Source organism: Vulpes vulpes, chromosome 8, assembly GCF_048418805.1.
Source record: "Vulpes vulpes isolate BD-2025 chromosome 8, VulVul3, whole genome shotgun sequence".
Lineage (NCBI taxonomy): Eukaryota > Metazoa > Chordata > Mammalia > Carnivora > Canidae > Vulpes > Vulpes vulpes.
The window spans coordinates 1,923,887-1,949,081 of record NC_132787.1 but is presented as its reverse complement, the minus strand read 5'-3'; the positions used below and the strand labels follow the sequence as shown (position 1 = coordinate 1,949,081).

General features: G+C 54.6%; 1 protein-coding gene and 1 pseudogene across 1 annotated transcript; one reads left to right on the top strand and one right to left on the bottom strand.

Annotated features, from left to right (window-relative positions):
• Window positions 1-1,196: 1,196 nt before the first annotated feature.
• Window positions 1,197-24,284, top strand: ESPL1 (extra spindle pole bodies like 1, separase). The gene is made up of 31 exons (XM_072765189.1): window positions 1,197-1,380; window positions 1,878-1,970; window positions 2,138-3,196; window positions 3,665-3,769; window positions 3,916-4,036; window positions 6,658-6,794; window positions 7,826-8,019; window positions 8,324-8,563; window positions 8,792-8,936; window positions 9,038-9,176; window positions 9,379-9,518; window positions 11,494-11,628; window positions 13,225-13,344; window positions 13,833-14,004; window positions 14,285-14,413; window positions 14,513-14,669; window positions 15,159-15,268; window positions 16,353-17,329; window positions 17,757-18,093; window positions 18,289-18,447; window positions 19,051-19,264; window positions 19,356-19,546; window positions 20,086-20,213; window positions 20,349-20,471; window positions 21,503-21,658; window positions 21,767-21,937; window positions 22,062-22,166; window positions 22,324-22,439; window positions 23,302-23,385; window positions 23,519-23,683; window positions 23,940-24,284. Exons 2-31 carry the CDS (start codon window positions 1,890-1,892, stop codon window positions 24,139-24,141), a joined length of 6,312 nt encoding a protein of 2,103 aa, XP_072621290.1. The 5' UTR covers window positions 1,197-1,380; window positions 1,878-1,889; the 3' UTR covers window positions 24,142-24,284.
• LOC112921174 (large ribosomal subunit protein eL30 pseudogene) lies at window positions 22,864-23,261 on the bottom strand (annotated as a pseudogene).
• Window positions 24,285-25,195: the final 911 nt, after the last annotated feature.

Here is a 25,195-nt window from a genome sequence, read left to right as displayed (position 1 = left end):
AGCCCTGGAACTCCTTTTTTCTTTTCTTTTCTTTTTTTTTTTTTAATTGGAATTCAATTTGCCAGCATATAGCATAACACCCAGTGCTCATCCCGCCAAGTACCCCCCTCAGTGCCCGTCACCCAGTCACCCCCACCCCCCCGCCCACCTCCCTTTCCACCACCCCTTGTTCATTTCCCAGAGTTAGGTGGCTCTTATGTTTTGTCTCCCTCACTGATATTTTCACTCATTTTCTCTCCTTTCCCTTTATTCGCTTTCACTAATTTTTATATTCCCCAAATAAATGAGACCGTATAATGTTTGTCCTTCTTTGATTGACTTACTTCACTCAGCATCATACCCTCCAGTTCCATCCATGTTGAAGCAAACGGTGGGTATTTGTTGTTTCTAATATTCCATTGTACACATAGGCCGCATCTTCTTTATCCATTCATCTTTGGATGGACACCGAGGCTCCTTCCACAGTTTGGCTACTGTGGACATTGCTGCTAGAAACATCGGGGTGCAGGTGTCCCAGCGTTTCACTGCATCTGGATCTTTGGGGTAAATCCCCAGCAGTGCAATTGCTGGGTTGCAGGGCAGCTCTATTTTTAACTCTTTGAGGAACCTCCAGTTTTCCAGAGTGGCTGCACCAGTTCACATTCCCACCCACAGTGCAGGAGGGTTCCCCTTTCTCTGCATCCTCCCCAACATGTGTGGTTTCCCATCTTGTTAATTTTCCCCATTCTCACTGGGGCGAGGTGGGATCTCATGGTGGTTTGGGTTTGTTTTTCCCTGATGGCCGGTGATGGGGAGCATGTTCTCAGGTGCTTGTTGGAGCCCTGGACCTCCTGTCAGTGCCCTCGGAAGATTCTACAGAATTCCAGGAAGGGCTACGCCCTATTTTCCCAGTAACCCAAACCGCATGAATTTCCAAGTAAGTGCTTTTTGTTGTCTAGCCTATTTCTCTCTCTTGAAATTTAAACTCTTTCTGAGCTCTGAAGATAAAGAGAAGGAGGCAGAGAGCTGGCGCTCCCGATAGCCACTAAGCGACGGGCAGGTGGGGATCGCGGCCTCGGCCCGAAAAAGTGGGGAAACCCGCGCCCCCAAGAGGCCTTAACGCCCACAGCAGCACGGCCCCGCGGCCGGCGTCACGTGCCGGCGCAGCGCAGCGGGTAAACTACAATTCCCACCGCGCCGCGCGGCACGTCGGCGTCGCAAAGCTCTCGCTGATTGGTCAGTGGGGATATTTGAAAGGAGGGGCTGGCGCGGAAAACGAAGGTCGCGTCCTGGGATTCTTGCTGAGCGCTCGCCCGGGCGGGCTAGTCCTGGGCCTGGGAAGGAGGCGACCTGTGGGGCAGTGAGGCCTGGAGCGACTCGTGGGCGTGTGTTCGCGCCCCGGTGAGGTGGGGTCCACGGAGCTGGCTGGAGGGAGAGGCGGGGCGGCCCCGCGGGGGAAGGTCGGGTGGACCTCGGGGCGTCCTGGCGGGCGCGGAGCTCGGTGCAGGCCTCGGGCATGGGGCTTGGGGTGATGGGCTGCGGCGTGAGGCCCGGGAGCCACCCGAGGAGGAAAGCGGAAGCGTCGGTTTATAGCGGGAGCCCACTGTCCTGGCATGGGCTTTTCCCCACGATGGGATTTCTTTCCTCTTTTTTTTTTTTTTTCCTTTTTTCAAAAGGTAAACTCTACACCTATCGTGGGGCTCGAACTCACGACCCGCAGATCAGGAATCATGTTCCACCAACTGACACAGTCAGGCGCCCCTCCCGACAGGATTTCTGATGGGATTCTTTGCCTCCCCCCCACCCCCCTTCCGCAGCCTTCACGCCCTTCTCCTGGCCTTCCTTTAGCTCCATTCTGAATCTTCTCCGCCTCCTCTAATCCTTCTCCTTTCCCCTAGCTCTCCCACGCCATGAGAAGCTTCAAAGGAATCGACTTTGGGACCTTGCTAAGCAACCCAAAGGAGGCTGAAGAATTGCTGCCTGACTTGAAGGTAGGGCTGCTGTCTGGTTCTGGGTACACCTGGCTTTTCAAGATGAGCTGTTTTGTTCTTGTCTTGTTTAAGAAACAGGTTAATCGGAGATCCCCTCCTGAGCAACCCCATGGCTAGTTCTCTTTCCCTACCTCGATAGTCCCAATCACACGTTCCTCTCGTCTTAGGAGTTCCTGTCCAAGCTTCCAGCTGGTTCACCCAGCTGCCGATCTGATGCCGAGAGGAGACGAGCTTGTGATGCCATCTTGAGGGCTTGCAACAAGCAGCTGACGGCCAGGCTGGCTTGCCCTAGGCACCTGGAGAGTCTGCTGGACCTGGCAGAGCTGGCTTGCGACGGCTACGTGGTGTTCACCCCCCAGCGCTCACCCCTCTACCTGGAACGAATTCTCTTCATCTTTCTTCGGAACATTGCCACACAGGGAATCCCAGAGGCCACACTTCGATTCGCGCAGCCCCTCCATGCCTGTTTGGTGCAGTGCTCTCGCCAAGCTGCTCCCCAGGACTATGAGGCTGTGGCCCGCGGCAGCTTTTCTCTGCTTTGGAAGGCGGCAGAAGGCCTGGAGGATCAGCGGGCTGCATTCTCGGCTCGGCTGAAGGCCTTGAGTTTTCTGGTGCTCTTGGAGGATGAAAGTACCCCTTGTGAAGTTCCCTACTTCGCTTCTCCAACAGCCTATCGAGTGGCAGTTGCCCATCAGCTATTTGATGCCACTGGGCATGGTCTGAATGAAGCAGATGCTGATTTCCTAGATGACCTGCTCTCCAGGCATGTGATCAAAGCCTTGGTGGGTGAGGGAGGGGGTCCTCCTGGTCCTCTCTCTCCCCAGAGGGCCCTCTGTCTCTTGGAACTCACCCTGGAACACTGCCGTCGCCTCTGCTGGAGCTGCCACCATGCCAAGGCTACCAGGGTAGTGGAGAAGGCCCACGAATACATAAGGAACACCGATTTGGCCCCCAGCCTCCAGTTATGCCAGCTTGCGGTTGAACTGCTACAGACCGGGGAGGGAGAACCTCAGGCCCTGGCCAAGCTTCTGATCACGGCATCAACTATCCTGAACAACAGCGTGGAGGTCCCATCATCCCCCCTGCGGGCATTGTGTCACAGCTGCCAGTTCTTCCTCTCAGCCCTGGAGCGAGGCATCAAGAGGCGCTATGGACCTGATGCTGTTCTGGGTCTCTTTGCTTTTCTCGGGGGCTACTATTCTCTCATCCGGCAGCTGCAGGACGGTGTAAGTTAAAGACCCTCGAGGTGGGTTGGGAATGTGGTTCTGTAGACTGTCAGGCTAGGGTCTTTGGTAAGATCTGAATGCCTTGGCTCCCTCCTTGGTAAGCCATTCTCTGGATATGCCTAGCCTGCAGGTCAGTAGCCTAGTCTACCCTGAGAAGGCAATGGGCTCTCCTAATGTCCTTTATTTAAATAAATTAAAACAAAGATATTATTTATGTATCCATGAGAGACACGCAGAGGGAGAAGCAGGCTCCATGCAGGGAACCTGATATGGGACTCGATCCCAGGACCCGGGGGTCATGCCCTGAGACAAAGGCAGATGCTCAACCCCTGAGCCCCCCAGGCGTCCCTTCTAATGTTCTTCTTCCTATTTTCTGGGCCGAGTCAGCTTTCCAGGACTCTGGGCCGGTCTTCAGCGTGGAGCTCATGCTTTGTCTCTGCCCCTCAAACCAACCCTTTCCTTCCTCAGGTCGGTGGGGACTCCTCCAAGCAGCGGCAGTCTTTAATCCAGATGCAGTTTCAGGGACTTCATCTCTACACTGTAGTGGTTTATGACTTTGCGCAAGGCTGTCAGGTACAGTCTGGGAGTCAAAAAACCTGCACGGTCCTGGGGCCCGGGGTTGCTCAACTGCCCTTGTAGAGCTTTGGGGTGGCTTTGGCTTTGGCTTCGGGGTGGGGTTGATGTCACCTCTCACCCTCAAGCCCTTGTTATCTCTTCAGGTAGCTCACGTGGCTGACCTGGCCCAGCTAGTGGAAAGTTGCAAATCTACTGTGGCCTGGATGCTGGAGGTCTCGCAGAGCCTGTCAGGCCAAGAGCTGACTGACTACCTGGGCATGACTGGTTAGTGTCCTGGGGCCCAGATGCACGGGGGAGGCTCGTCGCTCACTAGGCAGACAAATAGCATTTGCTGGATGGTTCTGACTACCGTGGGGGCTCCTTGTGGCTTGAGGAGGCAGTGGAAAAAAATGATTAGAAGTCCGAGTGACCCTACATTTAACAGCAGTAGAGAAGTAATGAGGTTAACTTATAATAGCAGATACAAGGTTTTCCCCATTGACTTTGCAATATGATTTGGTGTTGCTTTCATGAAAAGGTTTGTACCCAGGGATCCCTGGGTGGCTCAGCGGTTTAGCGCCTGCCTTTGGCCCAGGGCCTGATCCTGGAGTCCCGGGATGAGTCCCACGTCGGGCTCCCTGCATGGAGCCTGCTTCTCCCTCTGCCTGTGTCTCTGCCTCTCTCTGTGTCTCTCATGAATAAATAAATGAAATCTTTATTTTTTTTATTTTGATTTTAAGCATGACATTTTTAAAAATTTTTATTTATTTTTCATGAGAGACACAGTGAGAGAGAGAAAGAGGCATAGACACAGGCAGAGGGAGGAACAGGCTCCATGCAGGGAGCCCGACGTGGGACTTGATCCTGGGTCTCCAGGATCACGCCCTGGGCTGAAGGCGGCTGTAAACCGCTGAGCCACCTGGGCTGCCCAAATGAAATCTTTAAAAAAAAAGAAAGAAAAAAAGAAAAGGTTTATACCTGATATGTGACTTTATGACCTTTCTAGATGTTTAAATTTTTTTTCAAGATTTTATTTTTTTGCGAGAGAGAGCACCAGCAGGAAGCAGAGATAGGGCAAAAGGAGAGGGAGGAGCAGACTCCGCACTGAGCAAGGAGCCCAATGCAGGGATCCCAAGACCCTGGGATCATAACCGGAGCCAAAGGCAGACGCTTAACCCATTGAGGCACCCAGGTGCCCCTTATATGTTTAAGTTTGTTTTTTTTTGTTTAAAGATTTTATTTATTCATGAGAGACACAGAGAGAGAGGCAGGGACACAGGCAGAGGGAGAAGCAGGCTCCATGCAAGGGGCCCGACGTGGGCCTCGATCCCGGATCTCCAGGATCACATCCTGGGCTGAAGGCAGCACTAAACCGCTGAGCCACCCGGGCTGCCCTGTGTTTAAGTTTTAAAGAACATTTATAACTTAAAAAACAAACGTGAAAATGCTTTAAAAATCAAACTGCACAAAAGGACTCAAAATCAAAAGTCCCCTTCCCACTCATAGTCCTAGTCAACAGGTTCCCCTCTGCAGAGGCAATTATTAACCATTTTTTAGGTATGGTTCTAGAGATAGACTGTGTATATATAAGCCAAGCATATGTACTTCTCCCCACCCTTTGGTTGACATGAACAGACAGAAAAGTGCTAAGATCATAAATGTATGGTTTGATGGATTTTTTTACAAAGTGAACATACTTTGTAACCATCTAGGTCAAGTAAGAGCATGACTTAGACCCTAGGAAATCCGTCCTTCTGCCTCACTTTTTGAGATCTCTCCCCACCCCAACAGCAACCATTCTCCCTACAGCATAGATTGGTTTTGTCTATTTTAATATTTTATAATACATTTCCCCCTCATTTTATAAAAAGTGTGGCTCATTAGTTTAAATTCTACAAACCCAATGAGTTCAGTCATTGGAAGGTTTCAGAGAACTTTTCATATTCATATAGTCAGTGGTTGAACCTTCCCATTGAGATGAAAATATGATCAGGAGTCACAAAAATTACTAGCATGAGAATTCTTCCCAGAATATTGAAGACTGAATTTCCCCCCAACCATCTATGTTAGTAGCCAGGAAGCGGTATAAACTAAAATTTAGGAAAATTTTATTCATCCAACAAATACCTATTGAGTACCTACCATGTGCTAAGCACTGTCCTGAGTACTCGGGTATATCAGTAAACGAAAGGTCCCTGCCTTCACGGAGCCACATTCCAGTTGGGGGAGAATGATGATAAGCAATAGAATAATTATCAATATGTTAGCAAGTGATCGGATATGGCAGGAAAGGAATAGTAGAGCAGGATAAGAACGGGCATTAGGAGTTCAGGGTGGATGAAGGGGCAAGTTCCTGTTTAAGGTAGGGTGGTCAGCGTAGGCCGCATTGAGAGGGTGACATGAGCAAAACTTGGAGACTGGGATGAAATTGACCATGTAGACACCCGGAAAAGGACACCATCCCTGGAGGATGTCAGGCCAAAGCCCTGAGCAGGAACTGGTCTGGTGTGTTCAAGGAATAGTAAGGAGACTACTAGTGTGGCTTCCGAGGAGTGAGGGCAGGAGAAGGAGGTAAGGGACAGGCCAGCGTGTGTCCCCCAAAATGCTGCCCTTTAGAGCAAGATGAAAACAAAAATTGGCCTGCGAGGTGAGATGAACCCTGTGTGGGAATGAGGACTCCGCTCTTAAAGACACGGGCCGAGGGGCTGGCAGGTGTGGGTTTGCTTTACTGGAACGAGGTCATGGAGTGACTTGCGGCAGGAAGGGGAGAGCTGCCCCCCAGACAGGGGTTCCTGTCTGACCTGGCGGCTGCTGAGCCCACCAAGGTTGAGCTGCCCCCTACCGCCTCTCCAACAGGAGGAGCAGGGGGAAGTGTCCTCCTGACAACTGCTCTCTCTCACCTGCAGCCTCCTACACCAGTAACTTGGCCTACAGCTTCTATAGTCACAAGCTGTACGCCGAGGCCTGTGCCATCTCTGAGCCCCTCTGTCAGCACCTGGGCTTGGCGAAGCTGGGCACCTATCCTGAGTTGCCTCCTGAGAAGGTAGGAGGGCAGGAAGGGAGGTTCTGTGGGTGTCCTGAGCAGCATGAAAGAGCCCGGCCAGAGCTCAGCCTTGGAGTAGGGTGTTAGGAGCCATGTGTTGGCACCAGTACTGGGGGGCAGTGTGTTCCATGCCTCACTTGTACTGTTTCTAATTTTTTTTTAATTGTCTCACTTTTTATATTAAACCATGTCCCAAGTTGGTGGTTCTCAACCTGGGTGGTTGCACATGAGAATCACCTGAATTAGCCTCAAGCTGATTGCAACAGAATCTCTGGTGCTGGAACCCAGGCATCTGGATATCTTCAAAGTTCCCCTAGGAGGTCCTTTAAGTAACCAGAGTGACAGCCACCCCCAGGATACCCGTGAAGTGACGGGTTGGCTAGATTGGCAGGCGCGATGGGTGGTGGAGGGCCTGGGGTTTTTTTGTTTTTTTGTTTTTTTGTTTTTTTTTTTTTTTGGAGGGCCTGGGGTTTCATCGTGAGTGAGGTCGATGAGCCGCTCAAGGATTCAAGGGAAGGCATGATATCAGATTAGCATTTGGGGTTTCTCTGGCATTGTGGGGGCGAATGAACGGGGTGCAAGGACAACACTGGGCACCCGCACCGCTCTGGTGGCCTCGGCGGGAGAGGGTGGGCGTCTGGACTAGCTTCCTGAGGGATGGGGTGAAGCCAATGAGCTTGAGGATTCCGGGATTAATCTGGCGAGTGACGGGCTGTGAGGAAGGGAGAACAGTCCAGGAGGGCCTGGCATTTCCGACTGAGGAGAAGGCGCTGACCTGCGGGGAGAGGGGTTGCAGGAGGAGGAGCAGGTGTTCAGGGGCGGGAACATAAGTATGGGGGTGGGCTGGGCTTGAAGCCTCAGGTTGCAGCCCCCGGGTATTTAGTGGAAGGCCTCTTCTGCCTCGACCGGCTTGGGGCGGCTTGGGGCGGAGGCCCACCTTGTGGTGGCCCCTGTGCAGGCCCCTGCCCGCCTGCCCATTGTTGCAGCCTCATTGGTTCCTCCCTGCAGTTTGGTCTGTTTTCTCCGGTCAGTTGCACAGATGCTTCCGGCTGCACGGAGAGAGTTTGAAGAAACTGGGTAAGCAGGCCCAGGGCTGCACGATGGTGACTTTGTGGCTGGCGGCCCTGCGGCCCTGTGGCCCCCAGCACATGGCTGAGCCAGTCACCTTCTGGGTTCGGATCAAGATGGATGCAGCCAGAGCAGGAGACAAGGAGCTACAGCTGAGGTGAGGCGGGGAGAGGGACAACCCTGTTTGCTCGCTGGCTCGGGCTGGCATTTGGGATTCACGGTCCTGTTCATCCTCCCGTCTGGCAAAAGCACTGATATTCACTGTTATTCGTCAAGCGCCTGCTGTTTGCCAGCTGCTGTGCTGGGTGCTGGGGGAACAGGGGCCACAGGCAGTGCTCTTGCTTCCATGACTGGAAACTTTGCAAGCTCACAGCAAGCTAAGGCTGGGACTCTTTGGCACGGGGCGCAGGCTTCATGGTTCGCAGGCTCCCTGACCTGGGGCTGGGCCTGCCTTCTCTCAGGACCCTGCGAGACAGCCTGAGTGCCTGGGACCCGGAGACCCTGGTCTTCCTGCTGAGGGAAGAGCTGCAGGCCTATAAGGCTGTGCGAGCGGACACGGGGCAGGAGCGGTTCAACGTCATCTGTGACCTGTTGGAACTGAGCCCTGAGGAGACACCGGCTGGGGCCTGGGCTCGAGCCACCCATCTGGTGGAACTGGCTCAGGTGCTCTGCTACCACGACTTTGCCCAGCAGACCAACTGGTGAGGAGGCATGGCTGGGGATGCCACCCTTGCTTCTTGCCCTAGGTCCTCTTGCCCTCTTCAACGGCTGTTGCCCTTTCTGCGTCCCTGAGCATCTGCTGTGGTCACTCCTGTGGCCACAGGAGCTCATTCATAGGGTGGGGCTGGCTGTCCTGCAGAAGGCCCTTCCCAGGATGCTGTGGCAGGTACGTGTCGTGGGCCCGGCTTCAGTGCCCCCTCTCCCTCCAGCTCTGCCCTGGATGCTATCCAGGAAGCCCTGCAGCTTCTAGAGTCTGTGAGGCCCGAGACCCAGGTCCAGGATCAGCTTCTAGATGATAAAGCACAGGCCCTGCTGTGGCTCTACATCTGCACTCTGGAGGCCAAGATGCAGGAGGCAAGTGTGGCTCTGCACAGAACTGGGTACAGGGCCTGTTCTCCCCAGGGCCATGGTAAGCTGGTGCCAGCCCTGCTTTTCATCGTAATCTCCCCATCCAGGGTATCGAGCGGGATCGGAGAGCCCAGGCCCCTAATAACCTGGAGGAATTTGAAGTCAATGACCTGAACTATGAAGATAAACTGCAGGAAGACCGCTTCCTGTACAGTAACATCGCCTTCAACCTCGCTGCAGATGCTGGTGAGGGCTCTGAATGTGGTGTGGTGGGATACGGGCTCCTCTGTGGCTTCCTGCGAGCAAAATGGGGACCCTGGGTAGGGGAGAGGTGGGCCCGGAGGGTTGGGGGTGGGCACAGAGGGCAGAGGATGTTCTGAAGAAGGCTGCGCTCTCCCCAGCTAGCCCACTCTGAGAGAATGGCTGGTCCCTGTCTTCTGACTCCTAGCTCAGTCCAAATGCCTGGACCAAGCCCTGGCCCTGTGGAAGGAGGTGCTTACGAAGGCACAGGCGCCTGCTGTCCGTTGTCTCCAGCAGACGTTGGCCTCGCTGCAGACCCTAGCAGCCCTCTATCAGCTGGCGGCAAAGGTAACGGGGCAGGGTGCTAATACGGCCTAGAAGCCCAGCTCTTTCTTTCCCCTTCTTTGGCCTGGTAGCTGCTGAGAAACCATGTAACCCAGTTGGGCTCTCCCACCAGCCTCCCTGAGTTGAAATCCAAGCTCCATCCTTTATGAGTAACTCGCCTTGGCACGTGACTTAACTTCCTAAGCCCAGAGTCCTTATCTCTCTAAAATGAGGACAGGAATAGTACAATAGTACCACGAGGACCGTGTCGTCAGCACTCAGCGAGATAACCCATGTTGTGCCCAAGTGCAATATTCAAATGTCAGCAATAACTTTATTAATGCTTAGATAGTTTGAGGCCCCTGTACTCAAACATACAGAGATACTTAGAGGCCCAGTGTTACACTTTTACATGCGGTGTCAGGCCGTTTCACAGACTCCCTGAAGCTCTTCCGTGGACGCCACTTATGGAACCTCCAAAAAAAGAACATTGCACGTCGAGGACCTTTGTTACTGTGGCCATTATCAGGCTATATTTCTAGTTTGAGGACTGTGGGAAGCTGCCTCAGCCCTGGACCTGAGTGAGTCCTGGCTCTACCCCACACCTGTGCTGTGAACTTGGACAAGTTGCTGAACCCATGTTATTCGTAATCTTTTAGGCTATAATCCTCTATACAGTTCAGGTTAGGTTAGAGGCACTGTGAAGACTGAGTGGCTTGATGCACGTGAACCTCTTTTTTTTTTTTGACAGTCTGATATTTTTATTATGAGACTTTTTTTTTTTTTTTAAGATTTTATTTATTCATGAGAGACAGAGAGAGAGAGGCAGAGACACAGGCAGAGGGAGAAGCAGGCTCCCTGCAGGGGGCCCGACGTGGGACGCGATCCCAGGTCTCCAGGATCACGCCCTCAGACGCTCAACTGCCAAGCCACTCAGGCATCCCTATTATGAGACTTTTGAAGTTTCAAGTTTTTTTTTGTTGTTTTTTTTTTTTTTTTTTTTTTTAGCACTCTCCACACCCAACGTGGGGCTCCAGCTCATGACCTCAAGTCAAGATCAAGAGCCCCATGTTCTTCCAACTGAGCCAGCCAGATACTCCTTCAAATTTTTTTTAATTGAAATATAAATGACATACATTATATTCTTTTCAGGTGTACAACATGGTGATTTGGCAATTCCATATATTACTCAGTGCTCATCACCATGGGTGTGGTCACCATGCAACATTATCACAATATTATTAACTATATTCCCTATGCCGTACTTTTCATCCCTGTGACTTTTTTTTTTTAGATTTTATTTGGGACGCCTGGGTGGTTCAGTGGTTTAGCACCTGCCTTTGGTCCAGGGTGTGATCCTGGAGTCACGGGATCAAGTCCTACATCAGGCTCCCAGCATGGAGCCTGCTTCTCCCTCTGCCCCTCTCTCTCTCTCTGTGTCTCTCATGATTAAATAAATAAAATATTAAAAAAAAAATATTTTATTTATTCATGAGAGACACACAGAGAGAGAGGCAGAGATACAGGCAGAGGAGGAAGCAGGCTCCACGCGGAGAGCCCAATGTGAGGCTCAATCCCCGGACCTGGGATCATGACCTGAGCCAAAGGCAGACGTTCAACCGCTGACCCACCCAGGCGTCCCATCCCTGTGACTTAAATCTATTTTATAACTGGAAGTTTGTGCGTCTGGATCCCCTTCTCCGATGTTGCCCATGCCCCCACCCTCATGGAAACCTCTTAGCACGGTTCTGGTCCATAATAAGCTCTCAGTAAATCCCAGCTGTTGATGTTGACTGGCACCTAAGCTTTCAGACAGGAGGGTAATTGGTGGTAAGCTCTCATCTCAGGCTCCTTGAGGGCGGCGGAGGGTTACTCTGTGTGTAGCCACACTCCATCCAGGCTCTGAGGTTGGATCAAGGTCTCAAAGGGCTGGGGAGCTGAGGGTAAACATGGAGGTTTGAACAGGACCCGGGTAAACTTCCCACTTCTGGCCGACCAGCCCCTGCAGGCCCTGGAGGTCCTCCAGCTTGTTTGGATCGTCTCCCAGAGGTTGGAAGACCACGCAAAGGCAGCTGGCTCCTCCTGCCACACTACCCAGCTGCTCCTGACGCTCGGCTGTCCCAGCTATGCCCAGGTGAGCACCCAGCCAGCCAAGCCTGGAGCTGCAGGCAGGATCCAGCTTTAGGAACCCATTTTTTCCCTGAGAAGATAAGATACTGAAGGGCCATCTTCCCTGCCTTCGACCACCACTTCCTGCTGGAAGATCGTAAAGCGTGGAGTGGTTGGGAGGCAGCTGTGGGAAGAGGAAGCGTCTTTCCTTCTCACCGCCAAAGCATTGTTCACTAAGTCATACAGATCCTGCCCCAGGAATAGGCCGCTAATCCTGTATTTCCCCGCCGTTTGCCCTGGTCGCTCTCTGCTCGTGTAGGACTGTGCTGCCACCGCCTAGCTGGGCTCCCTGCCCCCAGCTTCTCCCTCCTGCACTTGGTCTTCTAACTGCTGCTGACATGATCTTCTTAGGCACAGATCTGGTCTTGTCTTTCTTCCTGCTGATGGGATTTCATTGGTTTCTTCATTACCCGAAGGATGCTGTCTACACTCTTTGCTCAGTGTTGCACACCTGGCTCGCTTTCCCTTGCTCCCCCACCCCCCGTGGGACGGACGTCCATCCGCACCAGTTACTATACAGCCTTGTATGTGCCTCCCTCTGTGGTTGTGTCAGCTCCTCCACCCTGAATGCACCTCCCCACCCTCATTGTTCATCCAGCCGACTTCTACTTTCTTTTCAAGGCCTAGCTCGATCGCCCTTCCTTCATGAAGTACTTTATACATCGTCTTCTTCAAGGGCAAAATCCTCTACTTTCCCTGGGTCCCCACGTATCTTGATCACACAGTGTGCCTGCATCCCATTGGATGGAAAGCTATTGGATGGAAAGTCTTGCTTGCTTTTTTTCTTAATTAAAAAAAAAAAATATATATATATATTTTGGGTGGGAGGAGGGACAGAGGGAGAGAGAGAATAGAATCTTAAGCAGGCTCCAAACCCAGTGTGGAGCCCAATGTGGGGCTCAATCTCAAGACCTTGAGATCATGACCTGAGCCAAAATCAAGATGTTTAATTGACTGAGCCACCCAGGAGCCCCTTTAATATTTTAAAGTAATCTCCACACCCAGTGTGGGGCTGGAACTCATAAGCCACAGATCAGGAGTCCCACACTCCCCTGACTGAGCCAGCCAGGCACCCTAGGTCCTGCTTCTTGCTTCCTTTTTTTTTTTTTTTTTTTTTTAAGATATTATTTATTTATTCATGAGACAGAGAGAGGCAGAGACGCAGGCAGTTAAAAAAATAATAATAATAAAATAAAAAATAAATAAAAGACACAGGCAGAGGGAGAAGCAGGCTCCATGCAGGGAGCCAGATGCGGGATTCGATCCCGGGACCCTAGGATCACGCCCTGAGCCCAAGGCAGACGCTCAACCGCTGAGCCCCCCAGGGATGCCTCCTGCTTGCTTCTTCCTCAGCTTGTGTTTCTAGCGTAGGGGTTAACGGGAAAATGCTAACAACGTTTTAGTGAGTGAATGAATAAGTCTCGTGTAGGTTATAATATTTGAAATCCTATTCGGTTGTATGTGTCTGCATCTCACTTGCAAGTGTTTTACTCCACTTAAATGTGAAGTCTGGCGGCCTCTCCTCGCCAGCGTGCTCACACGCCCCACGGTTATTCCTTAGCTGCACCTGGAAAAGGCAGACGCCAGCCTGAAGCTTCTGGATCACACCACTGACACGTACTTGCTCCTTTCGCTGACCTGTGACCTGCTTCGAAGTCACCTCTACTGTGTTCACCAGAAGGTATATCTCACTTTCTCGATCCCCAGCATTCCCAGGTAATGGGAGGGTTCCAGGGTTTTCGTGATTCTTGTCCGGCTTCTGAGATTGCCCTGGAGCTCAGCGAGGACCCCTGACCCTGAGAGGCCGCTGTTTCCCAGCCTTGGCACCCCACCCCCGCCATGGAGTGTCCCCCGCGCTCCTCTAGGAGACGCGCCACCCGCCCCTTCTCTCCCGGTTTCCTCAGTCGCGCCGTCTGGCCCCGTGACTAGAAACTGGGATGACCGCGGTCTTGGGCAGGCGCTGGAGCCTAGGGTGGGAATCAGGTGGGGCGCGGAAGCCCCGAGGCTCCTCAGGACCCCGCGGTGGGACTGGCTGACCGCACGAGCCCCGTCAGACTGGTCTTCTCCGTGGTCGTGATCGTTCTCAAAAGCGAGGCCCAGGCCGGAGGGTCCCCGGGGCGTCCCAGGCTCTCCGTGGCTGATGGCACTTCGCTCCCTCCTGCCCCCCAGGTGCCCGAGGGCGCCGCTCTGCTGCTGTCTGTGCTCCGGGACCCCGCCCTCCAGCGGCCGTCCAAGGCCTGGTATCTGCTGCGTGTCCAGGCCCTGCAGCTGGTGGCCTGCTACCTCGGCCTCTCGTCACACAGCCTGCCGGCCCCCCTGCGGGAGCAGCTCTGCACCCAAGGTGACGAGGCAGGGTGGGCGCTGGCCTGGGCCTTCGTGGTCAGATCACGTGGTTAGTCTCGCCAGGCTCGTCCCGAGCCTTTGTCCACACAGCCGGGGCCAGCGCAGGCCCGGGGCGATGTGTGAGCGTCTGTTGGCTAGAATGCTCTTCTGACGGGGGACCTGAGGCCCTGTGCGGCCAGAGGGAAAGGGCTCTGGGCACAGGAGGAGCGGCCGCGAGCCTTAGCAGGTGGTGGCAGTCACGGCTGCTGCATCTCCCGTCCTGTCCCCGCCCTGCACAGGCTGGCAGACGCCCGAGATCGCACTCATCGACTCGCATAAGCTCCTCCGAAGCATCATCCTCCTGCTCATGGGCAGCGACTTGCTCTCGACGCAGAAGGCAGCTGTGGAGACCCCGTTCCTGGACTCCGGTGAGCCTGAGGCAGGGAACCGGAGCCTGAGGGTGCGGGCGGCCGCCAGGAGCCGGGCTGCAGCCCAGTGACGGTGGGCCCGTCTCTCCTTCGCTACAGGGGAAAATCTGGTTCAGAAGTGGCAGGTTCTGACCGAGGTGCTGAGCTGCTCAGAGAGGCTGGTCTCCCGCCTGGGCCAGCTGGGCAGCGTGAGCGAAGCCAAGGCCTTTTGCTTGGAGGCCCTGAAACTCACGACGAAGCTGCAGATGCCACGCCAGTGAGTACGGGGCGGGAGGCTGAGGCCAGAACCCGGGTGCCCACCCGCTGGACCCCGGGTGCCCACACTCTCCCACTGACGAGCACGTCCTGGATGGGCTGGGAGAACGTGTTCCGTGGCTAAGGGAGTGCGGCCTGCACATGTTCACATCCCGTAGGACTTTTCACGTCCTTAAACAGGCTAATCTGTGCTGTAACTCTCCAGAAGGGAGATGGCGAACATACCGTGTTTCCCTAAATCTCTTTGCCACAGACTTTTTTTTTTCTTTTTTGCGGATTGCCATTTGAGAAATCCTGTCCTCGTGAGCAAGGATGACTTGGGATGACAAAGCAGCATAGAGGGTTTTTCTCCCAGGGAGCCATGAAGTCAGCTGGAGGCAGGAAAGGCCTTTCAGAGGCAGGAGACCGCCGTGGCTCCGCCTGTGAGAGGGGCCGAGAGGCAGACCCAGCAAACAGGCTTGCGAGGGTGGGTTGTCCCCTCCTCTCCCAGGTGCGCCCTGTTCCTGGTGCTGAAGGCGGAGCTGGAGCTGGCGCGCAACGACCTCGACCTCTGCCAGTCGGACCTGCAGCAGGTTCTGTTCTTGCTGGAGTCTTGCACAGGTGAGCAGCTGTGCCACGGGCGGTGGTCAGTGTGTGGTGCCTGGGAAATCAGAGACTGACCTCTGGTCCCCGGGGCGAAGCTCCTCCTTCTAAAGTCAGACCACTGGTCTCCCTCCTTCAGGTGGCTTGTCCATGATGAACCCTTCCTGGCTCTAGTTTTCCACATTAATACATTTTGGCTATTTAAATTTTTTTAAGATTTTATTTATTCATTTATGAGACACAGAGAGAGGCAGAGACACAGGCAGAGGGAGAAGCAGGCTCCCTGTGGGGAGCCTGATGCAGGACTCGATCCCAGGATCCTGGGATCACAGCCTGAGCCGAAGCCAAACGCTCAACCACTGAGCCACCTAGGTGTTCTTAAATTTTATTTTTTAATTAAAAAAATTTTTTTAAGTAGGCTCCATGGCCAGCATGTGGGGCTCGAACTCACGACTCTGAGATCAAGAGTCGCATGCTCCATCAGCCTAGCCAGCCAGGCGCTGCTGCCTGTTTACAATTCATTTAAATAAAATTTCAAATTCATTTCCTCAGCCGCTTGCCGCGTTTCATGTGCTCAGCAGCCTCATGGACAGCACAAATGTAGCGTCCTCGGAGGGCCTAAGTTAATAACAAAATCGCTTATTTGTGGTACATTTTTTTCTTACCAACCACTTTTACCTCTAGTATTTCATTTGACCCACACAAAAACCTGGAAAGTCAGGTAGACACATAGATTTTTTTTTTTTTTTCATTTGTAAAATGAGGAAGTTGAGAAATTCAGTGTTTGGGGCCAGGATCATGGGCCTCGAGGGGGCAGGAGCCAGGATTGAGACATGGGCCTCCTGGCACCAGCCTGCCATCCTGAGCCACGCAGCCGCTTCACCTGCAGGGATGGGGGCTTTGTGGGCTCTGTTAATCCATGTGGAATGGGATTTTATTGAAAAAAATAATAAGCCATATTAACATTTAGTATGTTTGCACAGTAACCAGGAGAAGTAGTTAGTAAATCACACCGATGTTAGGGAGTTGGGCCCCGGGGTGGCTCAGGAAGCCCTTGGTATGACTTCTCCCAGTTGTGTAATTCTGGTTCCACTCTTCCCAGACTTTGGGGGACTAGCCCAGCCCCTGGACTCTGTGAAGAAGGTGCACCTGCAGAAGGGCAAGCAGCAGGCCCAGGCCCACCGTCCTCCGGAGCTTCCAGAAGAGGAGCCCTTCCTCAGAGGCCCTGCTCTGGAGCTGGTAGCCACTGTGGCCAAGGAGCCTGGCCCCGTAGCGCCTTCTACTAACTCTTCCCCTATCCTGAAGGTGAGGCCCCCGCCCAGCACCGGCTTCCTGACCCACCTGCCCACGTGTGACTGCCTCCTCTGTGCCAGCCCTGTCCTCTCGGCAGTCTGTCTGCGCTGGGCATTGGTCACCGCGAGGGTGCGGCTGGCCACGGGCCATCAGGCCCAGGGTCTGGATCTGCTGCAGGCTGTGCTGAACGGATGCCCTGCAGCCACCGAGCGCCTCACCCAAGCTCTGCAGGCTTCCCTGAATCACAAAGCACCCCTGTCCCCTGTCCCGAGGCTTCTGGATGAGATCCTGGCTCAGGCCTACACACAGCTGGCACTGGAGGGGCTGAGCCGCCCGTCAAACAAGAGCCTGGGGAAGGTCCTGCAGTCGGCACTGAGGTTTGTGGCAGCGCGGGTGCCCCACCTGGAGCCTTGGCGAGCCAGCCTGCTCTGGGTTCGGGCCCTGGCAAAGCTGGCTGCCCTCAACTGTTGCGCGGCCCAACTTTTTGCAAGCTCCTGGGGCTGGCAGCCCCCGTCCGTGAAATCGCCCCCAGGCTCAGAGCCGTCTAAGCCTCGGAGTCAAAAACATTCTGGAAGAGAGCATCCACAGGCGGCCTCTTGCACCCCGTCCCTCCGTAACACCTCTCTGAAAGGAGGACTGCCCTGCACACCTAAGCCCCGGGGCCAGGCCAGGCAGGCAGGCCCTCGTGTCCCTTTCACCGTGTTTGAGGAAGTCCCCTCTACAAAGAGCAAGCCTGAGGTTCCCAAGGCCCCCAGGGTACAACAGAGGGTCCAGACGCGACTCAAGGTGAGGTGGGACCGTGGCTCGCCGGTGTTGGGGTCAGGTGGGTGGTTCTGGAGAATTCTGCAGAGCAGGTGTCTCCGTGGGATAGCTTCCCAGGGCCCAGTGGGACTGTTAGCTTTGCTGTTGCCTGCAGGATCCTGCATCTTCTACAGGACAGTCCTTTGTTTCAGACAGAAGCTGCTTTCCTTGACTCTCTGGTTCCTTTCCCTTTTCATCCTTCCTCAGCTTCTGTTCCCTCCTCCTCTCCCTCCTTGCACACCCGAGTCCTGCCCTAGATCGAGCTCCCTGCCCTAGATGAAGCGTGGTGGGTGTCTGTGGTGGGTGTCCGTGCGCCCCAAAGGCCTCTGCGATAGCGCCTCTGCAGTGCCCCCTGCTGGCGCAGTCTTGTCACTGAGGCCCTTGGCCCTTCTGTCTTTCCCGCCCATCCCAGGTGAACTTCAGCGATGACAGTGACTTGGAAGACCCGGTCTCAGTTGAGGCACAGCTTGCAGAGGGGCCCAAGAGACGGGGCACTGCTTCCCGGGGCCGGGGCCGGGCCAGGAAGGGCTCGGGCTTGAAGACTGTTTCGGTGGCAGCCCCAGCTAATGCCCCCCGGCGCCCTGGCCTCAGTGGCAGGAGCCAGAGGGCCAAGAAGGTGACACCAGGGCACCGTGAAGAGCTGGGCCCTGAGATCATGAGGACCATCCCTGCGGAGGAAATGACTGACGACCAGATGGAACTGAGCTTTGAGATGCTTAGGGGCTCTGATGGAGAAGACTCTACCTTAGGTACGATGGCATTGGGGGAAGGGAGAAGGCACGTACATTTTTAGGGGGTTACTCCAGGACCGAAGCACAAGAAAGAACTGGTGCCAAAGACAATACAGAAATAAAGGTTTTTTCCTGGCTCTGGGACTGGATCCTAGAAAGGACAAAGGGGATGGCAGGAGGAAGGAAATACAAAAAGTCCCGTTCTCTCCTCAGATGGGAAGGCACCCGCTCCAGGACCTGACACGGCCATAGGCGAATGTGAGGTGTTGAGACGTGATTCCAGCAAAGAGGAGCTGCCCGTCCCACGCCCAGACGAGAGAGACAAGGACTTCGGTCCTCGGCTCCGGCTCCCCTCAGCCCCTACAGCCATTGGTGAATACGCTGACTACAGCGGTCTGGTCACTTGGAGAGGGCAAGCCTCTGGGGCTCTTGATCCTCATGCCCTTCTAGTCTGTCCACGGTTCTGTCTGTGGATCCCCATCTACATCTGGTCGCCTTGGAACCTGGGTTTCAATCCCTGCAGTCTCCACTAGCTGTGCACAAGTCACTCTGCCTCTCTGAGCTGCTATTTACTTTACCTATAAAATGGGGTTTGGGAAGATGGAGTGAGTTGATGTGAGTCACGTATCATCCCACTTGGCACGTTGCCCTTCATAAATGATAGCTTTTCTTTTTTAAGATTTTAAGATTTTATTTATTCATGAGACAGAAAGAGGCAGAGACACAGGCAGAGGGAGAAGCAGGCTCCCTGTGGGAAGCCTGATGCTGGACTCGATCCCAGGACCCCGGGGTCACACCCTGGGCCAAAGGCAGATAGATGCTCAACCACTGAGCACCACCCCCAGGCGTCCCAATAGCTTTTATTATCCAAGTGGGAGAGGAGGTAGGGCCTTGGAAAGCTGGAACTTTCGTGGAAAGTTCAACCAGCTAAGAGGTACAGGACTCCTCTACAGCAAGTACTCCAACTTCCTGTAGGTGTGTCCACCCTGGATTCCATCTGTGACTTGCTGACCGTTGCTTTCCGTGGGGTGAGTCACTGCCCTCCGAGTGGGCTCTATGCTCATCTCTGCCGCATCCTGGCTTTGTGCTTGGGCCACCGGGATCCCTGTGCCACTGCCTGCCTCGTCACCGAGTCTGTGTCCATCACCTGTCGCCACCAACTGCTCACCCACCTCCACAGGCAGCTCAGGTGAGTCCCCGAGGCCCTTGCCGGGGCAGACAGGAAGGAGGCTCCGGGTTTTGGAGGAGGGAGAAGTCACCCGTGCTTGTGTTGCCCGCAGCAAGGCCCAGAAGCACCGGGGATCACTCGAAATGGCAGAGGAGCTACAGAGGCTGAGCCTGGAGGAGAAGCCTGGAGATGTCCCCCTGGCCCGCATCCAGCACCTCTTTTCCTTCGGGGCTTCGGGTTCCGGTCAATTCCCTGAGCCCGAGAAGGAGAGTTTCCAGGAGCGCCTGGCGCTCATCCCCAGGGGTATGGCCGCAGGCTTCGGCTGGCTCTTCTGTCCCTGTCTGCCTCTTATTAAGGAGTTAGGTGAAGGAGCTTAAGGCATTAGTTAACATAGATCTGTGACGTTTATGGAAGGACGTTCATACTTTCTCATTGATTAGTCATTTTGTTACTTTCACCAGAGACAAATACCCTAAATCTGAAGGTCTTTTTTTTTTTTTCCCTCCTTTAACCTCAGTTTTGAGTTAATAGCACATTCAGTGCCTTTCTTCAGGGCTAAGTTCAGGTGTCCAGAGTCTCCCTGTGCTCATGGAAAACATGTTAGCAGGTGATTTGCATGCCTCCCTCTGTTTCTCGGAGGGACACAAAGAAGTACGAGATGTGGTCTGTGGCCACAGGAGGCCGTTAGGGCAAGGGAGAGCTCCTTGAACTCTTGTGACGAGGAAGGAGTTCTTGGAGTTGTTGGGAGTTGTCTTAGTGACGGCTAGGAATTGAGTGCAGAGCATAGAGAAGGGAATTCCTCGTGAGAGCCGAAATGACCCTGGGTATGCTCTGTGTGTCAGGGGTGACTGTGTGTGTGTTGGCTCTGGCCACGCTCCAGCCTGGAACTGTGGGCAACACCCTGCTGCTGACCCGGCTGGAAAAAGACAATCCCCCAGTCACTGTGCAGATCCCCACTGCCCAGAGCAAGGTAGGTTTCCTGGGTCGGCAAGCAGAGTTGGGCTGGGGTGGGCTGCTGGTCCGGCTGCTCACATTCTGTGGCCGGGGGATGGAGAGACGGTGATCCCGAGGACCAGCAGAAAGCTCACAATCCCATCTCCCCAAGCTTCCTCTGAGCTCAGCCCTGAAAGAGTTCGACACCATCCAGAAGGAACAGAAGGAGAACAGCAACTGTACAGACAAACGAGAATGGTGGACCGGGAGGCTAGAACTGGACCACAGGATGGAGGTGTGTGTCCCCAAGGTGGAGTCAGGTCAGGCCTGCCCTGGGAGCGGCCCTGGGATATCAGTATCTTCTCTCTCGGGGCAGGGGATGGGGGGGTGTTTCTGTCACGGGCCAATGCTGAGTTTCCTCAAGTCGTCCTTTCTGGAAACATAGGCCTAAATTTAAAAATGATGTCACCTGGGAAAGACTGTAAACAGGAGCCCAAAACCTGAAGGTGCAGTGGTACCAGAACGTTTAGAGACACATAACAAGGAGGGACGCCTGGGGGGCTCAGCGGTTGAGTGTCTGCCTTCAGCTCAGGGCGTGACCCGGGAGTCCCGGGTTCGAGTCCCACGTCAGGCTCCCCTTAGGGAGCCTGCTTCTCCCTATGCCTGTGTCTCTCTCTCTCTCTGTCTCTCATGGATAAAAAAAAAAAGATATATACAGGGAAAGGAATATAAGCCCAAGTGTCAGCTTCCTGGGTTTAGCTTTCATTGCCTGCCTGTTTGCATTTGTCAAAACGTGGTGATATGCAATAAATAATATCATCTGTCCTCAAAGTATCAGCAAATGAAAAATATTTCTAGCTTCTTGCCTTTTTTTTTTTTTTTTTTTGAGGGGGAGAGAAGAGGGGAAGGGGGGTAGAGGGAGAGAGAGCATCTTAAGTAGTGCCCGATGCGGGGCTCCGTCTCACCGTCTCACGACCCTGAGATCAGATCGACGTGAGCCGAAACCAAGAGTCAGATGCTTAACCAGCTGCACCACCCAGGTGCCCTGGGAGAGAGAGGGAATCTCAAGCAGGCTCCACACCCAGTGCAGAGCCCAACCCAGGGAGATCCTGAGATCATGACCTGAGCCGAAATCAAGAGTCAGATGCTTAACCGACTGAGCCACCCAGGCGTTCCTCTAGGTTCTTACCTTTTTAACTGGCAGGAAAATAACGCAAGACAAATACACACGTTAGAAACCCCATTTCTTCATATCCAAAATGTTGGTGTCCGGGGGGCCAAGAGACTCCACTCCTCTGACTGGAGGATCTGTTCTTCCTCATTCAGGCTCTCATCACTTCCCTGGAGAAGCATGTGTTGGGCTGCTGGAGGGGACTGTTGCTACCAGCCAGCGACGACCCTGGCCCTGCACAGGAGGCCTCCCGCCTACAAGAGTTGCTGCAGGAATGTGGCTGGAAATATCCTGACCCAGCTCTGCTGAAAGTGAGTGGAGACATCAGGGAGGGGATGGAGCTCAACTGAATTCTTGCCCACATGCCATCGTAACTGGAGGTGGGAGCCGTGGCGCTCACCGACCACGTTCCCCTGCAGATCATGCTCCACAGTGCCAGTACCCTTGCTCCCGAGGACATTCAGACTCTGGCCTATGGGCTGTGCCCAGCCCGGCCAGAACGAGCCCAGGAGCTTCTGAGTGAGGCCGTAGGACGTCTGCAAGGTCAGACGGTACCAAGCAACAGGCACCTTGTCTTAGTGCTAGACAAGGTAAGGAGCTAGGGCTGGAGGGGTGGTGTCTGGTGGGCGGTGGGCACCGACTCCCCCCTCATGCCCCTCCCGACGCTTGTGCATCCTGGCTAGGGAGAGTAATCCATGTGTGCTTTCTGCCCAGGACCTGCAAAAGCTGCCATGGGAGAGCATGCCCAGCCTCCGGGCGCTGTCCGTCACTCGGCTGCCCTCCTTCCGCTTCCTGCTCAGTTACTCCATCATCAAAGAGGTGGGGTTCAGGGGGTGAGGAATGACTGATGATCGAGGGGAGGTCTCGGGAGACAGGAATGGGTCTTAGGGACCAGTGGCTCATTCGTGAAAGGGCTTTGGAGTTTGCTGAAGGTTGAGCCAGACCAGGGTCCTGACCACCAGTGTCTTCTCCTCAGTCTGGGGCCTCGTCAGTGCTAAGCCAAGGGGTGGATCCACGCAATACCTTCTATGTCCTGAACCCTCACAATAACCTGTCCAGCACAGAGGAGCAATTTCGAGCCAATTTTAGCAGGTCAGTGGGATAAGAGTAAAAGAGGGGCTGGGGGCGGGTAGAGACAACGTAGAGGGGCAGTATGCCCTTTTCACCTCCAGAATCACGTGTTGCAGCCCATCTTCTCCTGGTATTCCCTCTGCTGACCCCAGTTCTTTCTTTCTTTTTTTTTTTTTTTTTAAACCAAAAAAAAGCTCTGGCCAGTTTTAAACTTTTTTTTTTTTTTTTTTTTTTTTAATTTTTATTTATTTATGATAGTCACACAGAGAGAGAGAGAGAGGCAGAGACACAGGCAGAGGGAGAAGCAGGCTCCATGCACCGGGAGCCCGATGTGGGATTCGATCCCGGGTCTCCAGGATTGCGCCCTGGGCCAAAGGCAGGCGCCAAACCGCTGCGCCACCCAGGGATCCCTCTGGCCAGTTTTATTAAAGAAAAATTTTGCGTGATTTACTTTCCACCCGTCTGTTCTGGCAAGCTTCTGATGATATCAGAATCCCCTGGATCCATGATGGCCAGTGTGCATACTCTGTAGCATTTCCCACATGCTGTGCCCAATCCAGTCTTACTGCCGCTGTAGTGATGGACACCAGTTCTGGCCAACAGGGCGTAGTATCCTATTTCAGATTTCCTCAAAGCCGGGCAGTTGTTGGCCAGGATGACCAGTTTCGCTTTGCTGTGTCTGATCATTTTCAGGGTCTGCTTGTACCCCAGCACGTACTTTCCACTTTTCATAACCGGTTGGAGCCTAGAGTTGATCGACTCCAGCGACTTTCTCGTCTTCTTTGTGGCCACCATCTTCCTGCCTTAGATGCGGGACGACCCCAACAGCAGCCGCCAAAATGGCCCGCTGACCCCAATTCTAATCCCTACCTTTTCTCTGCAGCGAAGCTGGCTGGAAAGGCGTGGTTGGGGAAATGCCAAGCGCAGAACAAATACAGGCGGCCTTGACGGAGCGCGACTTATATATGTGAGTGCTTAAGGCAGGCACGGGGGCGGGGGTATCGCCGTGGCCTGCTGTGGGGCCTTAAAGGACGCCCCTGAAGACATGGCCGAGGCCGGGTACTGCTGGGTCAGACTCATCCCCCGTCCCTCTGCCTTAGCTATGCAGGGCACGGGGCTGGGGCCCGCTTCCTGGACGGACAGGCCGTCCTCCGGCTGAGCTGCCGGGCGGTGGCCCTGCTGTTCGGCTGCAGCAGCGCGGCCCTGGCTGTCCACGGGAGCCTGGAGGGAGCTGGCATCGTGCTCAAGTACATCATGGCCGGCTGGTGAGTCTTGAGGGCCCATCTAGGGCCTGCCCCAGGTTCCTTCCCCAGCCTGAACCCCAATGCCCCACTCTCCTCCCGTTCTAGTTCTCTGGCATGCGGGGGCCTCGAGCCTCTGCCCTCCCCTGCCCTCCTGGAACTGTGGACCAGGCACTTCCCACTGGCTCACTCCGCTGTGCTCACCCACCATCAGCGGTCGCGTTTGCCCGCGTGTTCCGTTTTACGGCCCTCACTGCAGCTCTTCCTTGTCTCTTCCCAGTCCCCTGTTTCTGGGTAATCTCTGGGACGTGACTGACCGAGACATTGACCGCTACACGGAGGCTCTGCTGCAGGGCTGGCTGCGGGCAGGCCCAGGAGCCCCGCTTCTGTACTACGTCAACCAGGCCCGCCAGGCTCCCCGACTCAAGCATCTTATTGGGGCTGCGCCTGTGGCGTACGGCTTGCCCGTCTGCCTGCGGTGACCCCCTGGAGCTGCCCGAGCGCCCTCAGGAGCCACATGACAGTTCCACATCCTCTTAGATATTTTAAGTGATTTTTCTCAGTGTTTTATATGAAACATTTCCCTTTGACTTAACCTTAATGTAATAAAGTTGTAATACTTAAACCCTGTTCCGTGTGGTTCATCCCACTGCGTGGTGGAAGGGGGGAGAACCCTGCAGGGGTTCAAGTCTGAGACTGTGGGGAGGAGGCGAAAGCACAGGGCGAAGCTGGCCCGGCCTGGCGCCCCGGACAAAGCTGAAGGAGAGCAGGCTCAAAGCCTCAGTGGGGACAGCCTCCGGGGAGGGGGAGAGGGCGGCGCCAGCGGTCCCCCCCCTCCCCCGCGGGCCTTCCCCTATCCTGGGAGCGCCGGGAGCTTTTTATTAATTTTATCTTTATTTATTTTTACTCACGACAGACGCACAGAGAGGCAGAGACCCAGGCAGAGGGAGAAGCAGGCTCCACGCGGGGAGCCGGATGCAGGACTGGATCCCGGGTCTCCAGGGTCACGCCCTGGGCTGGGCCCCGGGCCGCCCGTCCCCCTCCCGCGTGGGTGCTGAGGAGGCCCTGTCCCCACATTCTTCTGTCACACTGGTCGGGAGCTTCAGCAGCGCACCCTCCGGGATCCTGTGGGCCTACTTTTTCTCCCCCAGCCGGACCGTTGAGTTCCGGGGAGCACAGCATCCCCCACTCTGCGGGCTCCTGGCAAAACGCCGTTTTGATGAGTGAACGCTGTGCCCTCTGTGCCGCACTCGGGAGCTGCGTCCCCATTCTCTCCTCAGACTCCCCCGCCTCACGGGCCCAGGCCCACGACCCGAGGCGACTTCCCGGGCCCTCGCCTGAGGTTCGCTGGGTTCCCAGCACCCACGCGCAGCACCACGCATTGCTGTGCCAGGCTGCCGCTGTGCGTGGGGGACTTTTAAGATTTTCTGAGAGGAAAAAAAAAGAAAGATTTTCTTTGCGAGGGACGCCCTGGTGGCTCAGCGGTTAGCGCCGCCTTGGGCCCAGGGCGTGACCCCGGGTCACGAGATCGAGTCC